At 27.3% G+C, this 21,798-nt stretch overlaps 4 protein-coding genes across 10 annotated transcripts; 1 reads left to right on the forward strand and 3 right to left on the reverse strand.

Annotated features, from left to right (window-relative positions):
* Window positions 1-147: 147 nt before the first annotated feature.
* LOC124952660 (superoxide dismutase [Cu-Zn], chloroplastic-like) lies at window positions 148-11,576 on the reverse strand. 3 transcript variants are annotated; one of them, XM_047502842.1, is made up of 5 exons: window positions 11,328-11,576; window positions 3,712-3,775; window positions 3,397-3,612; window positions 2,768-3,018; window positions 148-896 (listed from the first exon to the last, which is right to left on the reverse strand). In XM_047502842.1, exons 2-5 carry the CDS (start codon window positions 3,763-3,765, stop codon window positions 791-793), a joined length of 627 nt encoding a protein of 208 aa, XP_047358798.1. In that variant the 5' UTR covers window positions 3,766-3,775; window positions 11,328-11,576; the 3' UTR covers window positions 148-790. The 3 variants fall into 3 exon arrangements, with proteins under 3 accessions (XP_047358798.1, XP_047358797.1, XP_047358799.1); XM_047502841.1 differs by lacking the exon at window positions 11,328-11,576 and adding an exon at window positions 6,273-6,364; XM_047502843.1 differs by lacking the exons at window positions 148-896; window positions 11,328-11,576 and adding exons at window positions 2,005-2,580; window positions 6,273-6,363.
* Window positions 11,577-13,765: 2,189 nt separating this feature from the next.
* Window positions 13,766-19,672, reverse strand: LOC124952662 (probable small nuclear ribonucleoprotein Sm D1). 3 transcript variants are annotated; one of them, XR_007101967.1, is made up of 6 exons: window positions 19,520-19,672; window positions 19,256-19,332; window positions 18,264-18,461; window positions 17,838-18,185; window positions 17,215-17,330; window positions 13,766-16,775 (listed from the first exon to the last, which is right to left on the reverse strand). XR_007101967.1 is itself a non-coding variant. In XM_047502846.1 (4 exons), exons 1-4 carry the CDS (start codon window positions 19,531-19,533, stop codon window positions 18,103-18,105), a joined length of 372 nt encoding a protein of 123 aa, XP_047358802.1. In that variant the 5' UTR covers window positions 19,534-19,672; the 3' UTR covers window positions 17,650-18,102. The 3 variants fall into 3 exon arrangements, 1 of the variants encoding a protein (XP_047358802.1); XR_007101966.1 differs by lacking the exon at window positions 13,766-16,775 and having other exon boundaries at window positions 17,160-17,330; XM_047502846.1 differs by lacking the exons at window positions 13,766-16,775; window positions 17,215-17,330 and having other exon boundaries at window positions 17,650-18,185.
* Window positions 13,803-15,404, forward strand: LOC124952659 (superoxide dismutase [Cu-Zn]-like). The gene is made up of 3 exons (XM_047502840.1): window positions 13,803-14,468; window positions 14,592-14,816; window positions 14,918-15,404. Exons 1-3 carry the CDS (start codon window positions 14,289-14,291, stop codon window positions 15,170-15,172), a joined length of 660 nt encoding a protein of 219 aa, XP_047358796.1. The 5' UTR covers window positions 13,803-14,288; the 3' UTR covers window positions 15,173-15,404.
* Window positions 19,673-19,983: 311 nt separating the features above from the next.
* Window positions 19,984-21,438, reverse strand: LOC124952656 (probable malonyl-CoA-acyl carrier protein transacylase, mitochondrial). 3 transcript variants are annotated; one of them, XR_007101965.1, is made up of 3 exons: window positions 20,468-21,438; window positions 20,258-20,352; window positions 19,984-20,175 (listed from the first exon to the last, which is right to left on the reverse strand). XR_007101965.1 is itself a non-coding variant. In XM_047502835.1 (2 exons), the coding sequence occupies exons 1-2, from the start codon at window positions 21,287-21,289 to the stop codon at window positions 20,173-20,175; spliced, it is 1,035 nt and encodes a 344-aa protein (XP_047358791.1). In that variant the 5' UTR covers window positions 21,290-21,436; the 3' UTR covers window positions 19,984-20,172. The 3 variants fall into 3 exon arrangements, 2 of the variants coding, with proteins under 2 accessions (XP_047358791.1, XP_047358790.1); XM_047502835.1 differs by having other exon boundaries at window positions 20,258-21,436; XM_047502834.1 differs by having other exon boundaries at window positions 19,984-21,436.
* Window positions 21,439-21,798: the final 360 nt, after the last annotated feature.

The raw sequence follows: 21,798 nt of genomic DNA on the forward strand, positions 1-21,798 counted from the left end.
CTAATTTACGTAGGTATTGTCAAAATTCGAGTAAAGAAATAAGATGATATAAATAATTTTTTAAAATAAAAATATCAAAAGTATTACACCAGGGAAAAAAATTTATTATGACAAAACGTCGTATTATACAAATAACATAATACAGAATAAATTTTACCGTTATTTACTTAAATAATACATATACATATACACAAGTGTTTATGTATGCATACACATGAAATAAAAAGAGTAAATCGATTAACTCTTTCTGCGATATATATTCGTTCGTCAAACGAAAAGCAATCTACTGACTAAGGCATCGACTAGAGCAAATAATTAAAGCAATTAAAAACGTTTTACGAACGAAATAAAGATAAGTGCGATAAACTTCTTTTTACAAACATATATTCAGACATGATAAGTACATAAATACATATGAGTAACAACATTTATTACGTCTGTACCTCTGTTACGTCTGTATGTCTTTTTTGACATAATTCGTACGATAATTAAATAAATTTATTTAAAATCTTCATATATGTTTAATTAAAACATACATGTACGAGAGGATGTATCCAAGGTTGAAAGATCATTCAATGATCTAAAATCAATATTGACTTCCATGCTTTCAGATATGAAGAAATCGACAGTATAAATCCGATATATAAGTTTAATATCACCGTTGTTCTTAGATTTTATCCATCAATATTCCTTCATTCCTATTCGATGTGAACTTTCAGATATAATAAATCGTGAAATGGATACGTTACATTTTTATAGATGGCAGAAACTTGTTGATTTTTTATGATGGTTAATACTTCAAGTGATGGAAAGTAACGATCATAAAAGTCGTTGCAATGATGAACATACTCGGTGATGTAAAAGGATTGGAACCCGACCAACTTCCATTCGGTGACCTGAAAGCAAAAGCGCAAAAGGGATCGATAATCATGTTTCCTTTAAATGTAGGCTTATAACGACATATTTACAACGTATTCTTATTTTCTAAGAAAAATTCTCAAATCAATCCATACGATATATAATACATTCGCTTGGAATATAATAAAGAAAAGAAATCAATCTATCAAGTGGAAATAATAATTTATTATAAATAAAATAATAATGACACACAATTATGGGTTAGGTGTACGTCTATACAAGGTGTCCAATTTAAAACGATCCATCGAAATATTAAGAATAAAAGTTAAAGATTGTTAAAAGATTAATATCATGTGGTATATTTGTTTCTTTTTCATTTCTTTTCTTTTCTTTTTTTTCTTTTGTAGTTGAGATCGTTTGGAAAATTTTAAATCTCATCCATATATTTTTATACAGGATACTATATTTCTTCATTTTCAACATAATAATCATTATTCTATGTATGCCAAAAGTCAATGAATTTTGCGTTCGTTATAATTTGAAAGTTTCCTTGAAAATATATCAGATTTGAAACGATGAATTGATATCCAATAATATTATATTATTTTCTCAAATATAATTATTAATATAAATATAATTATTTTCTCAAAAATAATTATCGTACGATTTTTTTCATTTAAATATCATTTAATATTTGTAAAATTGAATTCAATTTAAAATTAATTAAATTTAATTAATTAAATATAATTAAATATTTATAAAAATATAAATGACAGTTCGATCTATTAGATCATTGAGAAAACTTTCAAATTAACTACTAATTGGTAATCTCCTCCAATTTTTATATGTAATAATTTCATTATATCGTTTTATATGGGATACCTTATATATTTAAGATTCAAGCAAAAACATGATAATTAAATCATTTTTCGATAAATGAATGAAAACATATGTGTACGAATATATAGGTACTCTGTTATTCGATATTCTTGCTATTTCGCTATAGTTTGTAATGATGAAATAATATGCAGGAATAGAAGACAAATTTGTACATACATACATACATATATATATATATATATATATATATATATATATATATATATACATGGGGGAAAACTAAAGCGAACAAAAAAAAACACCAAAAACTTAATACACATATATGTACATATAAATTTCGATAATGTATACACAAGATTAAATGTATTCTTATTTTATAGCGCTGGTTTAATAATTCACACATCTAAGAAAAATGACATCGGACACATAAGCATCATGGGAAATAGGACGAGAGGATATATGAAGCAAGAGAAAACAACAGATATTTTTATACGTATTACCAATTTACATATAAAAGGTAAACAAGACACTAAACTATTTATGATAAAGATAACACTTTAAAAGGCCAACTTAATACACAATAATATTATAAGTTTCGGATTATTCATCGCTCGTGTTACCTTAGATATCTCCTTTTCTTCGTAATCTACGTTAAACGATTAATATCAAAACAAAATTTATTGAGAATTTACGTTGAGTATATAGAGACAAATAAAAAATATCGACTTATGTATTAGGAATGAACGAACCAAAAAGAATCGCAATATCCTAATTAAGACGCATTACTAATCTCGAAGCTATTCTACTAGCGTGTCGATATCTCATTCCCCCATTGGAAGTTGTCCTTTCGCCATTCTCAATCGATGAACGCCACAATTTTAGCTGTAATTTACATAATAAAATTTTTTAAAAGAATCCTATCGATCAGGATTATATATATTTCATATATTTCTATTACGTATTCGTATACGTTTTCATAAAATCACACTGGTGTAAGCTGTAAAAACGAAATCAAAAGACTTTTACATATATAGGTACATATATATATATATAGGAAAATATAACCTACTGAATTCCAATAATTCCACAGGCCCAACGATCTCCTGCGTTTCCTGTCGAAAGGGATAAAGTGCTGTTGCCTTTACCCAAATCATCTTCATTAGAGTGTATTACGATAGCACGACCCACAATACTATTAGGTCCAGTGAGAGAGATAATCGTGTCGGTGATATCGATGACCGCTTCTCCATTGGCATCGGCTCTGATATTACCCAAGTCACCAACGTGTCTAACTGTGTTCTCCGGAGCACCGTGAACGTTCTATATGTGCATATATAAATATATATATATATACATAAATACATATATATATAGGTATTTGTATGGATATAGTATATATATCCGTATGTATAATATCCTTGTGTTAGAGCTATTTTTAGTTACGTTGATTATCGAATTAATCTTACACAAATTGTATGATATATTCATTTAACGTTCTTTTATAAGTTTGTTAAAATTAAAAATATAAAGAAGAATTCATAGTCATTCATTTTATATGAAACTTATTAAGAAGTATATATATTCTTTCTTTCTTAAATCTAATCGAAGAAATCTTTAACACGATTTAAATAATAAAATTTGCAGCATTAAAGAGATTATTGATATTGAATACTCGACACTTTTCAAAATATTACTCACATTTTCAGGATTAAAATGAGCACCAGTCGATAAACACCCTTCCTGTATATTTCCTTTTTCATGAACATGAAAACCATGAAGTCCTTCCGTCAGACCGTTCACTTGACCGCTTAGTTTAACTGGTCCATTTGGCAAAGATTGAGTAATCGTGATATCTCCTGTAATATTTCTCACGGATGAATTGTGAGGAATCAGATGAACGACAGCAACCATTTCCTAATATATTATTTTATTGAGAAATAATTAAAATTTTGTTTGGTTAAAAAAAGAAAAAAAAAAGAAAAGCAATAAAATCTTAGAAAAAAAAAAACATACCTCGGCTGTGACTACTGTAACAGCTATGATAAATAATATGACCACGCGATGCATTTTGAATTATCTGAAAAAAAAAAGAGATACAATATCGCACACATGTGTATGTACATCAAAATATTTTGATAAATTGTGTGGTTCTAAAACAAAAACAAAAAAAAAAGAAAATAAGATATCGTAATGCAACCATTATAAGATTCTGAATGGATTAATTTTTTATGTTATAAAGTTAATCTCTCCTATTATACGTATATATACGTACGTATACGTAAATATTTTTGTAAAATATTTTTAATTAATCATATTTAACACTTTTGCATCAGGTTTTTTTATTTGTTTTTCTTCGCAACAAGCATTTATAATGTTATTATTATTCTCGCTTGATATACGAATGAGGCAGTTTTATTCAATTCCTTTAAGGAAAACATGTTGATAAGAAACTTCATTACGCTAATAACATTTACGATGAATAAGATACGTCATGAAATCATTACGATTCTAAAATATTTTTTCTAAAGTTCTTATTCGTTTTTTTGTTTTTTAAATGAAATGACAAACTTTATTACGTTCTATGTACTCTTTCATTGATTATGTATTCTCATAAATGAATTTTTATTTTCATTAAAAAATAATCCCTAATCGTACTCTTCATTTATGATTTATATTAAACGTGAATTTGTCAAATTTAATCCAATTAAATTTCTTCCTATACTATATTAAATTAATTGTTTACTCAGTTTTAATATGAAAATGTTAAATATAAATAAAAAAAGCATAAATCTTATCAAAAATCAATACATACTATATAAACGAGTGAAATAAACATCAATATTCCATATCTACGTATATGTAAATGTCAATAAAGGCCTCATTCAATAAAAGCATTTACTGTAAAATAATGTTTTAGTTTGAAGTGTTTATATATCATAAAAAAGAAAAATAATATTAGAAAGTTACCTACTTTAAGTTGTCTTCTTTATCATATACAATAACAAAGGAAAATGATCGATTAAAAAAGCAGAAAGTATATCGATCCTACGGGGAAGTTCCATTAAAATATGAATTACGAACGCAGACCTTAAGCAATATCAATCAAGCTTCTATGAAATATAGTGAGTCACAAAATTAATCATATTCAAACATGGAAAATGAACTATTTTATTTTTTTTTAATGAACAAAGTATCATTATTGAGTATACCAAATATAGTAAAGTTTAATAAGGAAATTATGAATAATTCCGAGAAAAATCATTATACTGTACAATGTGAATTTTTGTAAAAGTCAATATAATATTTTCAAAGGTTTTTTTTTTTTCACCTAATCGCATTATAAATATTGGCAAGTAGCATTAATATCAACTATGATCTTTCAAAGATCTCAATTTTAATGGTCGTTGAACTAGGTTAAACGACGATGTAAAGATTTGTGAACGACTATATATAACTCCTTTCAAAATTGATAAGCTTTGATATTACCTATGATAGAATTTAATGAAAATTTATTATTATTATTCCAAGCAATCACCATTTCTTAATAAACTCTTGACTAAACTCATTAAACTTTCTCAATTTATTCAATATTTCTAAACACTTTGTTCATTTAGGGGAAAAAGAAAAGAAAAAACATTCATTCTGAAATATTATGGAATCAATTTTGCGAGTCACTGTACACATGACGTACATATCGATCGCGAAAGAAAAGGTACTCATCTAGAAAGCCTGCGCACAAAACTACTATATAACGTGTCGTTTTTTATTCGATGAAAAAAATTACACATAGGAATAAGCCTCCACGATGTTTTAACATAAAAGATATTTATTAGAAACGATAGGCAAACGATTTAAATGAACGGAATCACATATAAATATTAGCGTCACATTTATAAAAGGAAAACGAAGGTTGCACTTTTATTAATGCAATCCTAGAAATGAAACTCGTCACACACTTTTCTTGAATAAGACGATAAGAAATATCTAATGATTAAAGTTATCAAAAATGAACATAATTAAAAATAATTTCTCTTTTTCGAAATTGTGATCATTTTCAAAAGAAAACAGGATTTATAACGATGACCAAATCTTCAAGAAAATCTCACATAAAATTAAACAAAATTGGATTTTGACACTTTTCAAGTAACAATCATTACAAAATAACTACGATTGTAATTCTAAAATAGCTTTTTATAAGATTCAACGTTTTACAATATTTGTTCGACACTAAATTTGATCTAAATGTCATTCTTTTCTTTTTCTTTTTTTAAAAGAAATAATATAAAATCGTTATTTTTGAAGCTCGACATTTAACTTGCTTTAATACTAAAAAGCTTCGATTCACTTTTGATGTGACAGATTTGTGACATGTAGATATGTATTTATCCAAACAATTTTATCAAATTTCTTTAAAGATATATCAAAATTATTTAATTATTACGTTTTACGCGATATTTCAACTAAAATGGATTCGCGAAACAGTGCATCTTATTATAAATTTTAAAACGTCCCTGACAGGTAAGGAGGACAAGCTTATTAATGAATATGCAAGAGAAAAGTGAAAGGGAACCTACCGAGCAAGAAACGAACGTAAAAGTCGAGCGAATAATACGAACACCGAATGACTGACTATGGATGCTGTGCCATATGTTCCGCTTATATTAGCTTCTATGTATATATCCCCACCCAATGTTCAAGCAAATCGGTTACGGGCAAATACCTCGTAAAAGAGCATACACCGCTGTCTTTGTAACTTGATAACCGTAGAATGTAGATATGTATGTACGCTTTGACAATGATGGAAGATTCGAGATCAGCAAGATACTTAAAAAATTTATTCATTTTTATGCTATTAACAAAAGAAAAGTTAACCGTGCTGATAATGTTCTCTAATCATTCGTATTATAAAATCACGATGACAAAGATATAAAAAAAATTATTGTTCATTTTTTTCTTATTACACGCACACACACAAACACGCAGACATACACAAATCTTTCTAAAATAATGTTTTTATTATCAATCGTTAGATCGATCAATTTTTTTTATTTTCTTTTCAAAAGATACTAAAAATTTATGTTTCATAGAAAGAATGATATATATATATTTATACGTCTATATATCATACGTTAATGAATCATATTTTTTAATTATCTTATCCTCAGTTTTGTCTTTTTTTTTCTTTTTGTTTTTTTTTTTTTTTCATAACCCACGCGAAATTAAATTATTATCAATCGACGATTTTATACGGGTAATGATAAGATGTAGATAGATATATCATAATAGATACAGGAATTTACAAAATTTCTTAGCCTTTTGCCAAAGTCAAGCATTTCAAAGTGCAATCCTGTGGCTCAATTAGATCTTATTTAGACAATGTGTTATAGTCGAGATACGATTGGACGTATCCGTTACAAAGTAGCATTGCACGAAGTGATGCATAAATGGACATTGGGTTAATAGGATAATCGCGAGAGATAATGGAAGAACCGCGAGCACTTCTCGATCTTATCATGTCAGAGATTTATATGTATATCTATATATGTTTAATGTTAACAAATAAGACTTTTGCTGAAATAAAGAAATGTTTATAGCACTAACGATGCTAGACCATTATGTTATTTTCTTACTAATCGTTTTTCATTTGCTTTTTTTTATATCTTCAAAAAATAATGATGTATATATATATGTTCTATCCTGCCTTTTTTATACTTGCACTAATATTAATCTACGAATAAAGAAATAATTTATCCATTCATCATAATAAATCAATAACAAAAATTATCCATAGTCTTTTTTTTGTCATTAGTGACTCATAAAAAAAAAAAAATGTATGAATAATAAAAAGAAAAAGTAAATATTATTGGAAATTTGTAAATGATGAATCATATAAAAAAAAAATCCATGATTACAAGTGATCCAAAAAAAAAAAAGAAAAAAAAAACAGAAAGAAAGAAAAGATTTGAATTATTATTATCAGTGATTTAAGAATAAATGACAAAAAGATTATTATTATAGGAATACTAATGCATATATTGATTGAAAATTAATTCACATTTTGATTTCTTTAATATATAAATTCGAGAAAAATAAGGTTTTCTTAGAATTCTCCGAGTTAAATGTCAAAATACGATCGATAAACACATATAAAGGTTACGGAACATTCCGCGTTTATATTTTTCCAACTGATATCTATAGGTGATGAAAAATTCTAATTTTATATATTTAATCTGTCTTCGTGTTTTCTAGATTCTATCAACAAAAATTTAGGCGAATAATATTATTTACTATTTTATTTTCATTATCTATGCATTTTTTAATTCGTTATTAAAAATCCAACAATATGGATACATATATCCAATTGAATTTGCTCATACTGGTATTTTATATCTATTATTTTAAAAATAAATACTTTTAATTCTGCCAAAAGAATTTAAAGTTAAAGATAATAAAGTAAGTACAAAAGAGCCTTACACATAATATGTTAACTATCTTTAATCTTTTCACACCCACGAGCGAAATATCTCATGATCTACCTAACGCTTTGAACTAGATATAATACATCAGCATATTTCTAAACATGTTTAAAAGTCATGTTGTTAGTAAGTATCGAATCTTTAACGAGATAGTATTATCATATACAAGATTAATTTCGATTGTATTCGAAATGTATAATAAAATCGATAAGAATATTTAATGATACCCGAAAAATACGAAAATTAAATAATAATCGATAATAAAGAATGATCATTAAATATTCTCCAAACAAATGTCTGACGATCGACATTCTATAAATTACGATCTACATATGTGAATATTTTTTTGAAAAATACGAAAGAGTTAATCGTATTTACTTATTTACTTGGTTAGAAGAGACATATACCCGATAAAATTAAAGAACATCAATGGTGTGTGTCAAGTGGTAGGGATAATTACAGATCAAATTGAAGTCTCCTTTGTGTGCTTGAATCCTCTTTATAAAGGAAACCGGATATTGCATTTGCAAGACTCCGATTGGCTGTTCAACTACGCAGTAGCATTTCGCACAATTGGGATCTTGTCATTATTGTTTCCGTCTTGTATAAGTGCATTGACAAAATTTAATTAACGTTTTACTTCCGCGTCATATCACCGCGCTTTTTAATTGCTACATTCCCGATAACTTGGTTAGAAAATAAATTCATTTTTTGTTAATACGAAAAAAAAATATAAAATATTGAATAAGCTTACGTTGTTATCATTTAGTACAAAATCGAATTATTTTATTTTATTATTAAATATATATTTGCTTCAAAAATGATGAAATCTAAAATGTATCCGATACAACAAATTTCGAGAAAAATAACGAACTAATTGTTACATTTGTTAAATCGTTTACTTGTAACTTTAAAGACTATTATAACGGAGTATTAGGATTTTATTTCAAAAATATTTTTATATTAAAATCTTAAATTCTTAGACAAATTTTTATCTTAAATTCTTAGAAAAGTATCAATATATTTTTTTCTTCGAAACATTTTTTTTTTGAAACACATGATATTAGATTACGATCGATATTAGCTTGTTTTCAATACTCAACGAGATATATTATCAATAGCCGTTATATAATAAACGTAATTCATATTTATGATTATTCTTCAGTACTCATGTATTAATCTGAATTCATAATATATCAGAATGTTTTCGTTCTAAACTATTTCCTCTGATGAATGTGTGTATATATATATATATATATATATATATATACAAGTATGTTATAGATACTTTTCAACTAGCTAGTTAGAATAAATAGTGATCATTTATCTTTAAAATGAGGAAAATTACAAACAATGATGTAAAATAAGAAATTTCCTCGAATATTTCATCATATAATATATGTACGTGTATGTGTGTGTGTATGTATTTATATTTATATATTTATATGTAATAGACATATAATATATAACATATATGCCAGACTAATTTATACAACTATCAAGCCATATCTTTTTTTTTTTTTGGTTAAAATTAGAAAAAAAATTGTACAAACAAAAAATGAAATAATTCTAACTTGATTATATATTCATGATCATATTTTTTTCACAAGTAAATAATGCATGTACATTTTACAATTACAATATTTTCTTAATTAGAAACTTTATTTTTTTTTTCATACATCGAATTCCCGTAAAACAAAATATTAGGCCGTAATATAGAACGTAATCCATCTTATTTATTAATGTTTTGTATGATTGAAAGAAAAAGAAGATTAGAAGATTAGACTATTTGTAAATAGTCGTCTTATTTACTGCGTTAAACCTGTTGATTCCAAATTCAATAAATATTACGACTAATTATAAATATATAAAGAATATATAATTATAAGTATATAATAAGTATATAAAAGAATACATTTCTTTTCCTATAAAAATAATAATTAATTATCTATTATGTGATCATTGTTAAATGAAAGATACTTTAAACATACATTTTTTTTTTGCAACGTTTAAAATATTTCTTTATAATCGTTATAACATACGTAGTACGTATTTGTCCAATAGATAAACCTTGGCATAACATCTTATGGTATATAGATCGAACCAACGAGTAACTAACAATAAGCTACTTGATCCATAAATAATTCTGTAAAACTGTCTTATAGAACTTTTGCGTTTGACCTTTTTCTAACTGTTCCTGGCATTCGTAAAAACGGAAGCTAATAAAATATTTCACGACATAACACCACTCATTATTTCTTTCTTTTATTTATTTATTTTTTTTCCTTCATCTTTTTTTTACATTATGCGACATTTCTTTGACGGTTCCAGTCTTATATTCTTTTTTTTTGGTGTGAAATGTCGAAAGATCTAATTGCATCGTTAAATTATATGAAGAAAATTATAATAATGATTGTGATGATGATGATGATGATAAGATTTGTTCATTATAATTTGTTCATAATAGACATAAACTTGTAAAGAATTAATTAAAAGATAAAAATAAATTAAAGAGCTTGTTTCCAAATTATTTTAAATTTATATTCTACGAAAATAGACATTGACTTCGTTTCTCATGCAAAAAAAAACAGATTACAAATATATCATTTGTTTTCAACATATTATGATCATATTTTTGTATTTTAAAACATTTGATTATACCTGAAATAATTTCTATTATTAGATATATAATTACATTTAAATAGTTATAATAAAAATTACAATTTCCTCAGATTTATGAGAATTTGGAGGAAAAAACAAAATCTGTTCAATTATAGTTATCGTTTACTTACCGAAATAGATAATTCATTTCACGAGAAGCATTATAATCTGTTAACTTTACGATATGTCTTTGTCTCTTAAATTTCTAATTATTAAAATAATTGTGAAAACATTTTAACTCCAAAATTAACAAAAAAGAATTAAATGAAATTAACATAATATCACGCGCGATTTGTATTAAAAATATTAATCCAAATTAAGAGAACCGAGAGTGTAGTCGCGAGTTTTTTGTTCTAGACGATCAGAATTTCATCGGCATTGATTAGGCTGGTATCTGACACACGCGTATTTAACACGTTATATCGCGATAGAAACTATTTTCTTCCTTCTTGTTTTATCACATAATACATGATAAGAATTTTATTAGCATACCCTTTGCTTTTAGCTCCTTCTTCTTCTTCTTCTTCTTCTTCTTCTTCTTCTTCTTCTTCTTCTTCTTCTTCTTATTTGAAATTCTTGCAGATTCTTTTCACTGATATCTGAGGAAGAGTAAATGGTCGATGTATCTTGCGATATAGAATAAGAATAAGAAAAAATGATCAAACGTGCACTGTGTCGTTGTCAAGAAGAAACTGAAAGCAACCTATAGACAGGTGCGACATTCACTTTAGACGACACTCTAGTGTATCTCAGGCTTACATTCCATGTCAGTATACACATAAATACGTATATATCGTATACGTTCATGTATTGCATATCTATGTATATACGTTTGTAAGTGAGAACTACGTCGTAACCAATGCCCCACTATTTTCTCTTCGAATATTGTTGTAGTCTTCGTCATCGTTGTCGTCGTAATCATCAAGGTCCCACGGACTATTATACGATTACTATAAGTTCGCCGGTTTACAGATAAACACTGAATGAAATTTATCAATGACTATAAAAAGAAAAAATTATTACGATATTGTAAAAAAGAAAAAGAAAAGATTTCTATTATATTCAGAAAAAAAAATTCCGATATATTATTATAAATCAATTATTTTATAATTAAAGATTTTACAACTAAACAATTGTATCATTTAATATGTATTATATCACATTATACAATTATATATAATCAATATATATTTTGGAATATTTCTTTCGTATTTGAATTGAAAAATATATTTCTTTAGATTAAAACAATGCTTTAAAATATATTGGAAATGATTAAAATGAATGGTTAACAATTTTAAAAATTCATTTTTAAAATCATATTTTAAAAATAAAAAAATTTATTAAATAATATCAGGTAGAAAAATTAAAAAAATAGAATACGCTCGCTGACAATTTCATTATTAATCTCTCCTGGCTTTTAGGCTAAATTTTCCTTGGCCCGCTTACCTCTTTTTTCGATTTCTCCTTGAGAGTTTATACTTCTATTTGTATACGCAAGAATCTTTTTGATACGAGCGATCATTAAATAAATCTCAAAAACATTAATATTTAGTCCATAGTATCAACTTTCTAATATCATAACATTGTAGATAAATAGTTAATTTTTCTTTTTCGTACATAATTCGGCGATAAACAATTTTCGAATAACAAAATCTTTGCAATCGATTCTATATTCAATTCTTGGAATCAGTTTTATAATTTTTCCATTATTTTCCACTTTGGATATCACATAACGCGTGTTAGTACAGATATCACGTTTATCGAGCTATTGATAATCTGCATGACATATAAAAACCACAAGAATCAAACGCCTGGTAGAAATAATTAATTACTTCGATGAACACAAGTTGCGGTTGATAAAGGTTATTCACCGATTATCAGACGCTTTTCTCTTCATTAACCATGCATACAAGGTCATTTATAAATAAACAGAAGTTGACATTTTTTTATCAAGAAAGCATTACATACAATCATATTCTTTAATTATGTCTACAAAATTAAATGAAAATGTTTAAAGTAACCGTTCCGACGAACATTTACGACACGTTGTAAAGGTAAATCATGCACTCGTTGGAAACTGCCAGTATCTACCGTACAATTTCGAATGCATTACATCTCTCTCGTCATAAATCATGAATATCATAAGTATAGATCAAACGGAACTCTCCAGGGGGAATAGCGAAATTTTCATGAATTTTATATATAAAAATAATAAAATAAGTAAATAAATGTAAAATAAATTTAAATGAATAGATACTTTTCTGCAGAGATGAATCTTTTTCTTCTCCGTCATATAATCATGAACGATGCATGGATAGATACGTACATGCATAATTACATACACACATACATACTTTTATTTGTAGAGTTTACACGAAGCGAGGCCGATCGTTGGCTGACACGATCATATCGGATTCACTTCGCTTTCACTTTGCTCGTCCATCAGCATTACATATAGAGTTTATACTTCCGTGTGTGAGTATGTGGCGATGAACCAGGTATCCTATGTATACCATATTCCTTTTGCATCAAAAGAACTCCGAGAAAATCCAAGCAAAAAGTACACGTGACAGGTCAAAAGAAAGAAACTGATTGCATACGCTAAAAGCGACTATTAAAAATATTCGGATTTTTTTTTTTTTACAATAAATAAAATAATTCTCTTTTTTCTTTACTCTCAATTTGAGAGTATACAATATTAAAGAAAAAAAAAATAATACAAAACAAGCTTCCTGCAAATTTTCTATCGAAAATCGAATATTTGATTTTTCTCAATTTTTTTTTTTTTTTTTTGAAATTATATGATTTGAAAATTGTTATTAATTCAATTTGTCGTTGAAATTTATAATGAACATCATCGTTATTGAAACGATTCTAAATTGATATGAAAATATTCGTAAACATATTTATTTATATATCAAAAATCTTTAATTTTTATATATGAATACACGAATCGAATTGTTTTGCTTTATACTTATGGCGATTAATTCAGAATCGGTTCAAAGAAACAAAGAGCTCGTTTCTCTCTCACTGTTATCGATTAAACTTCTCAAACGTTACAATTGTGTAAAGAAAATTACTACATAATAGGAAATATAGTTCAAACCAACGCGTGGTAGCATCAAATTTAATAACTAAAACTAATTCCATTTGGTGAATTATTACATTATATTATGAAGATAAATCTTATAACTATACAGAAATATAAATGTCCATGTATTAATGCGTTTACCAGTAACCAATAGTACAAATGTATGTATACTTACATATATCCTACGGATATTTATATACGTGGTGCAAGTGCCTTCCAGCACCATAATCCGGTCTTGTCCTCGTCGTGACTCGTCGGTGACGTAACCCATAAATAGAAGTCAAGAGAGTAAACCCAGCAGACGTTATCCGTCTTCGAGGAGAAACGAATCTTTCTAATAACGATACGTGTACCATAAAAAGATGCAAAAATCATTGAGAATTTCGATCATGATGATCCTTCTAACGTGGAAAACGTACGCCGAGGTCTATGAAGGAGCGATAATGAACACAAACGAAAGGACACTATTCATAAGGAGTCTTCCCGGTTATCCTGGAAGTAGAAGCAACTTGTACGAAGTTTACATGGAACCCTATTTTTTTGTATGTATTAAGAATCTCTCTATCTATCTATATATCTATCTATCTATTTCTTTCTCTCTTTGTCCTCTTTCTCCTCTTTTATTAGCAATATTTTCTATTATTAAATTCTATCGAAATATGCAGGTAATAGGATTGAAAGCAGTGGTTGAGATGAGAGCACTCGGGAAAGATGGATTGCCAATAGAAGGTCCTAAAGGAAGGTTGACACTGGAACAACAAGCCGATGGAGTTAAAATAATTGGGACTATAACAGGTTTGAGTCCGGGTATGCATGGATTCCATGTACATGAAAAGGGTGATCTTAGAGAAGGGTGTGATTCTGCTGGACCGCACTTTAACCCTTACATGGTAATATATGTAAACATTTTGTTTTTCTTTTTTCTTTTTTTCTTTAATTTCGTGCCATACAATATTTCATATACATACATGCGTACATATATGATATATAGGTAAATCACGGAGCACCAAACGATCCGTTACGGCATGTCGGAGATTTGGGTAACATCGAGGTCGGCCCTGATGGAGTAGCACAAATCAATGGTATGGATCGCTATCTGAGTTTGGTTGGAGTTCGTGGTGCCGTAGGAAGAGCATTGGTGATACATGCAAAACCAGATGACTTTGGTCGTGGAGGAACCGAAGAAAGCATTAAAACTGGTTCATCCGGAGCTCGATTAGCTTGCGGCATTATTGGATTTTTATAAACGTAATTTTGGATTCTCCTTTGCCTTATTTTATACTGCCTATAATGTCGAGCGTTTTATTTCAATTCAAATAAATCGATCGTATCTTATCGACTCTTCCATTTGAACTCGATCAACCTCAAGAATTCTTTTACCAACTTGAAAGTGAAATAGAACGACGAATGTGAAAGGATTAGATAACTGTCATGTCCTAAGGGTATACGACCACAAATAATTAACAAGTAACTATAAATGTGTATTGATGAATATTCCCTTCTAACGCAAACTATCCTCTCCATATATTATTATATACTTTTACACAAATAAAACGATCATTTTGATGTAATAAATGAACAAATGTAAACATTTGGAAAAAATATATGATTCATTCATTAAGCTTCGTAACGAGATAATAATAATTTTGATAATATACAGTAGAGGACAAAAGTTTAAAACGATGATCTTTTCAGCGATTAATAGAATATTCTTTTAATTATACATCCGTTTTTCGATTTATGCGGATTGTTTGTTCCACGCGTTTTTTTCTTCTTTTTTTTTTTTTTTTCTTTTTTTTTCTTAACGCGGAAGGAAACCGCGGAAGAGTCCGTCAATACGAAAAAAAATACTAAAGAAAAATGCCGACAAAAGTTACAGAAGTATTTATTTCGCATATTTTTATATATATATAAAAAAAAAAAAAAAAGAACTAATAATAAAAATTCATAAAAATAAAAATAAATTTTATTCGTTATCTATGCCGATACCGTAATCTATAACAATCAATCTTTTCTTTTTAATTTGTACAAAATCATTATCTTCATCGCTAGATATATTTGAAAATTTGCTTAATCATTAAAGATTATAGAAAAATATATTTTCTCATAGCGTAAAATGAGATCTCGTAAATTGATACAGAGTATAAATCCGCATAAAAACGGAGGGATTATTTACCGCGTATAAAAGTAAATCGATGAAAGGATATATATGTACACTTTTCGTGTATGATTTTATGACCCTTATGACTTAATACCTTGCGGATATTTGAAACATAATGCGATAATTCATGAAAAAAATCGCCTTGAACTTTTATCCGCTACATAATTCCTGTACCATAATTTTGCTGATCGGTTAATCGGTTAAACATTAAAAATGTAATTTTATTTTTATTTATGCAAAACATTGTTAGACTTTAAAACTGATAGAAATTGTTAAGTTAAGAAAAAAAAAAAGAAAAGTAATAATAAGACGTCGACAATTCGTAAGAACAAACGAAAAGATAAGAAAATAATATTTAAATATTTTGTTTCGCATAAAATGATAATTATCTTCAACATCGAATATTATTAACGCACGATGATCTTTACGCACCGTTGTTATATTAAATATTAACTATTTTCTTCGTTTACCAGTCGAAAAGAAGATTCGAATGTAAGTCGATGACAACCGCGCACCATGTCGATGGCGGGCAATGATTTTGTTTCAGTTAATTCTTCCAAAGCCTGAATCATCTTTGAAACAATTTCTGGTGGTGAACGTCTTCTCGTTCCTGGTGCATCTGGTCTATGTTGAAAGACCTCTTGTCGTTCTTGCAAAGCCATAGGAAAGATTTGCGGTTGGAAATGCACTAGTGGACATTGAACCGTGAAAGGTTAGGTTATATCACGGTCACAAGAAGCGGTTAATATCGATTTCTCGATACATGTACCGCTAGAAAACTGTTAAACTACTTTATCGTAAAAATTAAATCTTTCATATGACAAAAAATAATCTTTTTTATTTTTTTTTTTATTTTTTTTTTATATGAAAATTTTTTTTATATTATTTGAAAATTTTTCATTTTAAATGTTCTTTCATCGATCATCGAACTTATTTTATGAATAAAAGGAATTCATTCGACTTCTTTTCCACTTGTACGTTTGTTCATTAACGATATAATCCTCGTATAATCCATTTTACATTAAAATAAGTTTGTATAAAAAATAATAAAATCTTTCTCATTATCAATGTCTCCTTTTCTATAATCAATTTTATTAATGCAATAAAAATGTAATTTATAAAATTACCAGGGACATCATGAACGTCATATTCGGACATATCGTCTACGTCGTCAACATCGAGATTATTACGACAACATCGCATAATTAATTGAATACATCCAACTACAATCCTTTTTGATGATCTCCACATAATAAAACACAAACATTTTGAAAAATATTGTCAAAGAGATGGACGAAAAAAGATTACATTATTCTACATGCATTCTTTATAAGCATGCGAAACTCTTATTCCAATGGTTAGAATTATTTGAATGAAAAAACGCGTTGAAGTTAGTCAAATAAACTAATAAATATTTCTTTATATCGAAATTATGACGTAAAAATGATATAATCATCGTTAATATTATTGTGTATTAAAAATTTTCAAAAAAATATTTCAAAGAAATTGGCGTAACCTTCACGAACTATTTCTATTTGGATGGCTTCGATTTAATAATTATAAAAAAAAAAATTTATTTTTATTAATTTTTCAATGATTGTCTTCAATGTAGGTGATTCACTTTTATCATTACATTATATTAATACATTTTTACTATTTTATTCTTAAAATATTTCTTTTGTAAAACTTGTTTGTTATTGAGTTTGTTTACATGCAAATTATGATATATATGGAATGATATAATACTTACATCACATACATATAAGATTGTAAAGTTGTACATCTCACTTATATTTAATCAAAGAATCAATTTTTATTTTTGTACTGGTTATGCTAGAAATAAAATTGTACTGCTTTTCTATATTAATACTATCAAATCTATAATTTTAATTGAAAATAATCGCAGTGCAAAAGATTTTATTAATCACTCATATTTCTTATATCGTATGAAGGTAAGTATTTCCATTTTTTCTCAATTGTCCACAGGTAGAAAATACTTAAGAAATTTTAAACTACTATCGTCTGCCTCGTCCTCTTCCTCTACCTCCTCTACCACCTCTTGCACCACGACCACCACGGCCCCTTCCACGTGCTGCTCCTAATAAATAATATTATATTTATTTTTATCTCATTTTGGTTTGTATATAATTATATATTGTATTTAACTATTACAAACCTCTTGCAGCTTCTTTCTTTTTAGCTTTTGCCTTTGGTGTGTCGTCAATAAGTAATGTCTCCAACGTAAGAGATTCAGGTAGAATATAATACCGTATATTATTCCCTCGTAAACTTAAAGTATCCAACTGTACAGGATCTCTATTCTTAATTATCATCTTTACTGTTTTTAAATGGGTATTCATTGCTACATCTACACCTATTGTAATAGAAATTAGCTATTGAATCAAAATAATTTTATATTAAAAGTGAATCATTATATATATAATTTTATATTGAAGTGGATCATTATATATATATATATAATCCATATATATAATGATCCACTTATATATATTATTCTGAGTATAATATATATAATATATATAGAGTTATCTCAGAATAAATAGGAAATATTTTAAGAGTCGCTGCAATACATTAAAATAATAAAATAAGTACATATAAACATATGTTTTATTTGATTTTGTTCCTGAATTATAACAAATGTTATTTTGCAATAATTCTTGTGTTAAATGACAATGTCATTGCATTTTAGACAAATTTTTAGATAATTTCAAATCAACCGATTTTCAAACGAACGAATAGGTCATGGAGGTCTTATTGCTAGAAGATCATTGTGAACATCTCTTACAAAAGTAAATACTTTTAAATAGGTTGAATGGTTGAATAGGTTGAAACTTTTAAATAAAATAGGTTAAAAATTAAATTTATTATAACTCGAAAACAAAGTCAAATAGGGCATATACTTATATGAACTATTTTTATTGTTTTGATATACTTAAATTACCTATAAAATATTTCATGTCTATTCTAGGATACTCTGTACATATATTATCCTACAAAATTAAAAATTATTTAAGATTAAGTAAAATTAGATATTAAAATTATATTTGAATATAAATAAAATAATTTATCTAAACTATATAATAAAATATAAAGATATTTCGCATTACACTTAAATGATAACCTCTAAAAGAGGTTATATTGACATACCTGTAATTGTACCATGTACTTGAGTTCCATTTTTTAATTCTATCGTTACAGTCTCATGACTGAGTTTCATCAAAAATCTACAACATAAAATATAGTATAAGATATTTATTATTTGATTTTCAATATCTTCGAATCATTAAAGATTCTTTATAGGTTAAAGTTGTACGTATTTCAATGTAAAATATGCATATATAAAAAAGTATAATATATGTTCAAAAATTAAAAAAGAATAAAATTTTTATTATTATTATATATCATACATACCTTACTAGCTTCATGATGTGGCCAGAATAATTATTTTATATCGTTTTGTATCAGAAAAATTAGTAATACCGGTATCATACCTCTTTCGTTTGTCTCTACATGAGATGCGCGGGACGCTATAATGGTGTTCCAAAACGCAACCTTATTTAACCTATGTTACTATTTGTACGTATGTTTTTTAATCCGTATTTTAAAATAATATAATTATGAATTCAGCAATATTCCTTTCAATTTTGAATTTCTATAATTTTTGTTATTGTTATTTCTAAAACTTGAGTAAAAAAGAGGTTTTATTACGAAAAGAAATAAACGTATGAAATACGTACTTATATCTATTTATGGATACGATCCTTGTATATATATTCTTTTATACGGTTTTATAAATATAAAAATTTATAAGTGTGATGAATATTATATTATATTATTATTAGCATTATCTTTTAATAAATATCATTTAACATTACTTATTTACAAACGTTTATATTTTTTTAGACATACAATTTCTTATCAAATTACTATACAAAACTCTGCTGCTTTTGCATTAATTAATTTTAAAATAGTTTTCATTCTTCCACTAGAACCCACGTCAAATGTTCTTGGAAATGGTGTTCCTTCTGGTCTCGTATAAATTCCTTGTATGCATTGTTCCCATTTTACTGGCGAGATAATTTGTTTTATTAATAGATTTTTTATACTTCTTGAATTTCTATAAGGACGCCCAGAGTAGTTAGAATATACCTTAGTTCTTGGTTCTTCTAACGATATTTCTCTCAATACTTCATGAAACTTTTTTATAGCTGGTAGCATAAGTGGTGTATGAAATGCTCCTGAAACTGGAAGTCTCCTTAATTTCTGTAGACCAACATCGTTGGCATTTTTTTCTATATATTGTAATGCTTCTTCATTTCCAGCTATTATTTTACTCTGAGTATATAAAAAGACAGATACTTTGCATACTGGATCAGGAACTCCTAAATCTCTAGCCCAAGCTGTAGCATCTTGTAATATTTTTGACAGTTTTATTTGTGGAGGACAATAGACAGATAACATTCCTTGAGATATTTTGTCAGAAGCCATTTGCATCATATTTCCCCTAACTGCCACTAATCTGATTCCATCTTCAAAGGAAATAGCTCCTGAAAAAATTAATGCACTCAACTCGCCCACACTATATCCAGCAGTGCCTATGCATGTTTCAAATACTTTTGGCCTGTCTTCACGGAGTTGTTCTAATGCAGCTAATGATGAAACAACTGTAGCTGGTTGATTAAACTTTGTTTGATCTAATTTTTCTTGTGGACCATTTAAACATATCTTTAATAGATCATATCTTAATATTTCATTAGCTAGTTCAAATATATCTTTTGCTCCAGGAAAACGCAAATATTTCCGAACGGCACCAACTTTAAGTGTACCTTGTCCTGGAAAAAGTACTATTGATCTTTCTGTTGGGTCTACTTTAGGTATATCTATTTTCTTCTCTTCGACAGACGTTGGTGCACTCGCAGGATAAGGGGTTGTAGCCCAATTTTTATCGTTGGCATCGCTGTAAGTGGCAGCTTCTTTAAGGAGACGCTTAAGTTCTTCCTCATTAGAAGTATTGTTTGAATCATTGTATTTTTTTTCAGTAGTTATTATCCCGTTATTTAAAATAGTTTCTTGATCATTTGGAATTTTTTGAGAAAATTTATTAATACAATTGAAACGATATAAGCCTGATAGTTTTAAAAGAATCTTATCACAAAAAACTCGTTTAAACATCATAGACATTTTTCAAATAAACTCTTTACATATAAATTTTCATTTTAATATGTACTATTTGAAAATAATAACACGGAAAACCACGTGTTTCACCAAATAGCAGCATTTATGCATACATAAACCAGGTTACTTTTATTTTTCATCGAATTCTCTCGCCATCTGGAATGTTTTAAAGGAACTTTTGGTTCAAATGCGCGCGCCACTCGAGTTGTTTGTTGCTTTTGCCAGAAAATTTGTAATCGTTGATAATTTCAAGCTTATAATAGATCAAATATTCGAACGAACATAACAAAAGCAACGAATTATTGGATATATTTCAATTTATACCCACTTCTTGGTTGATATATTTATTAAAAATACATATATATGTATATATATGTAAAATAAAGATCTATGTTTCTACGTCTATAGTTTCTTTTATTCGAGCATAGAATTAAAGAGGAATGAATTCAAATCAACAGTACGTTTATTCCATTAAACGATGATTAACATATTTGAGATATTCAAAAAATAAAATT

The sequence above is a fragment of the Vespa velutina genome, chromosome 10, assembly GCF_912470025.1.
Source record: "Vespa velutina chromosome 10, iVesVel2.1, whole genome shotgun sequence".
In the NCBI taxonomy this organism is placed as follows: Eukaryota; Metazoa; Arthropoda; class Insecta; order Hymenoptera; family Vespidae; genus Vespa; species Vespa velutina.

What these genes read in the sequence shown, in the direction of transcription:
- LOC124952660 (XM_047502842.1), bottom strand. Translation starts at nt 3,765, where the DNA reads ATGCATCGCGTGGTCATATTATTTATCATAGCTGTTACAGTAGTCACA. An exon ending in TTACAGTAGTCACAGCCGAG is followed by an intron (nt 3,613 to 3,711) that starts GTATGTTTTTTT and finishes ATAATATATTAG; the next exon opens with GAAATGGTTGCTGTCGTTCA. An exon ending in CTCATTTTAATCCTGAAAAT is followed by an intron (nt 3,019 to 3,396) that starts GTGAGTAATATT and finishes ATGCACATATAG; the next exon opens with AACGTTCACGGTGCTCCGGA.
- LOC124952659 (XM_047502840.1), top strand. Translation starts at nt 14,289, where the DNA reads ATGCAAAAATCATTGAGAATTTCGATCATGATGATCCTTCTAACGTGG. An exon ending in ACATGGAACCCTATTTTTTT is followed by an intron (nt 14,469 to 14,591) that starts GTATGTATTAAG and finishes CGAAATATGCAG; the next exon opens with GTAATAGGATTGAAAGCAGT. An exon ending in CGCACTTTAACCCTTACATG is followed by an intron (nt 14,817 to 14,917) that starts GTAATATATGTA and finishes TATGATATATAG; the next exon opens with GTAAATCACGGAGCACCAAA.
- LOC124952662 (XM_047502846.1), bottom strand. An exon ending in AGTACATGGTACAATTACAG is followed by an intron (nt 18,462 to 19,255) that starts GTATGTCAATAT and finishes CTATTACAATAG; the next exon opens with GTGTAGATGTAGCAATGAAT. An exon ending in AAAGAAAGAAGCTGCAAGAG is followed by an intron (nt 18,186 to 18,263) that starts GTTTGTAATAGT and finishes ATTATTTATTAG; the next exon opens with GAGCAGCACGTGGAAGGGGC.
- LOC124952656 (XM_047502834.1), bottom strand. Translation starts at nt 21,289, where the DNA reads ATGTCTATGATGTTTAAACGAGTTTTTTGTGATAAGATTCTTTTAAAA.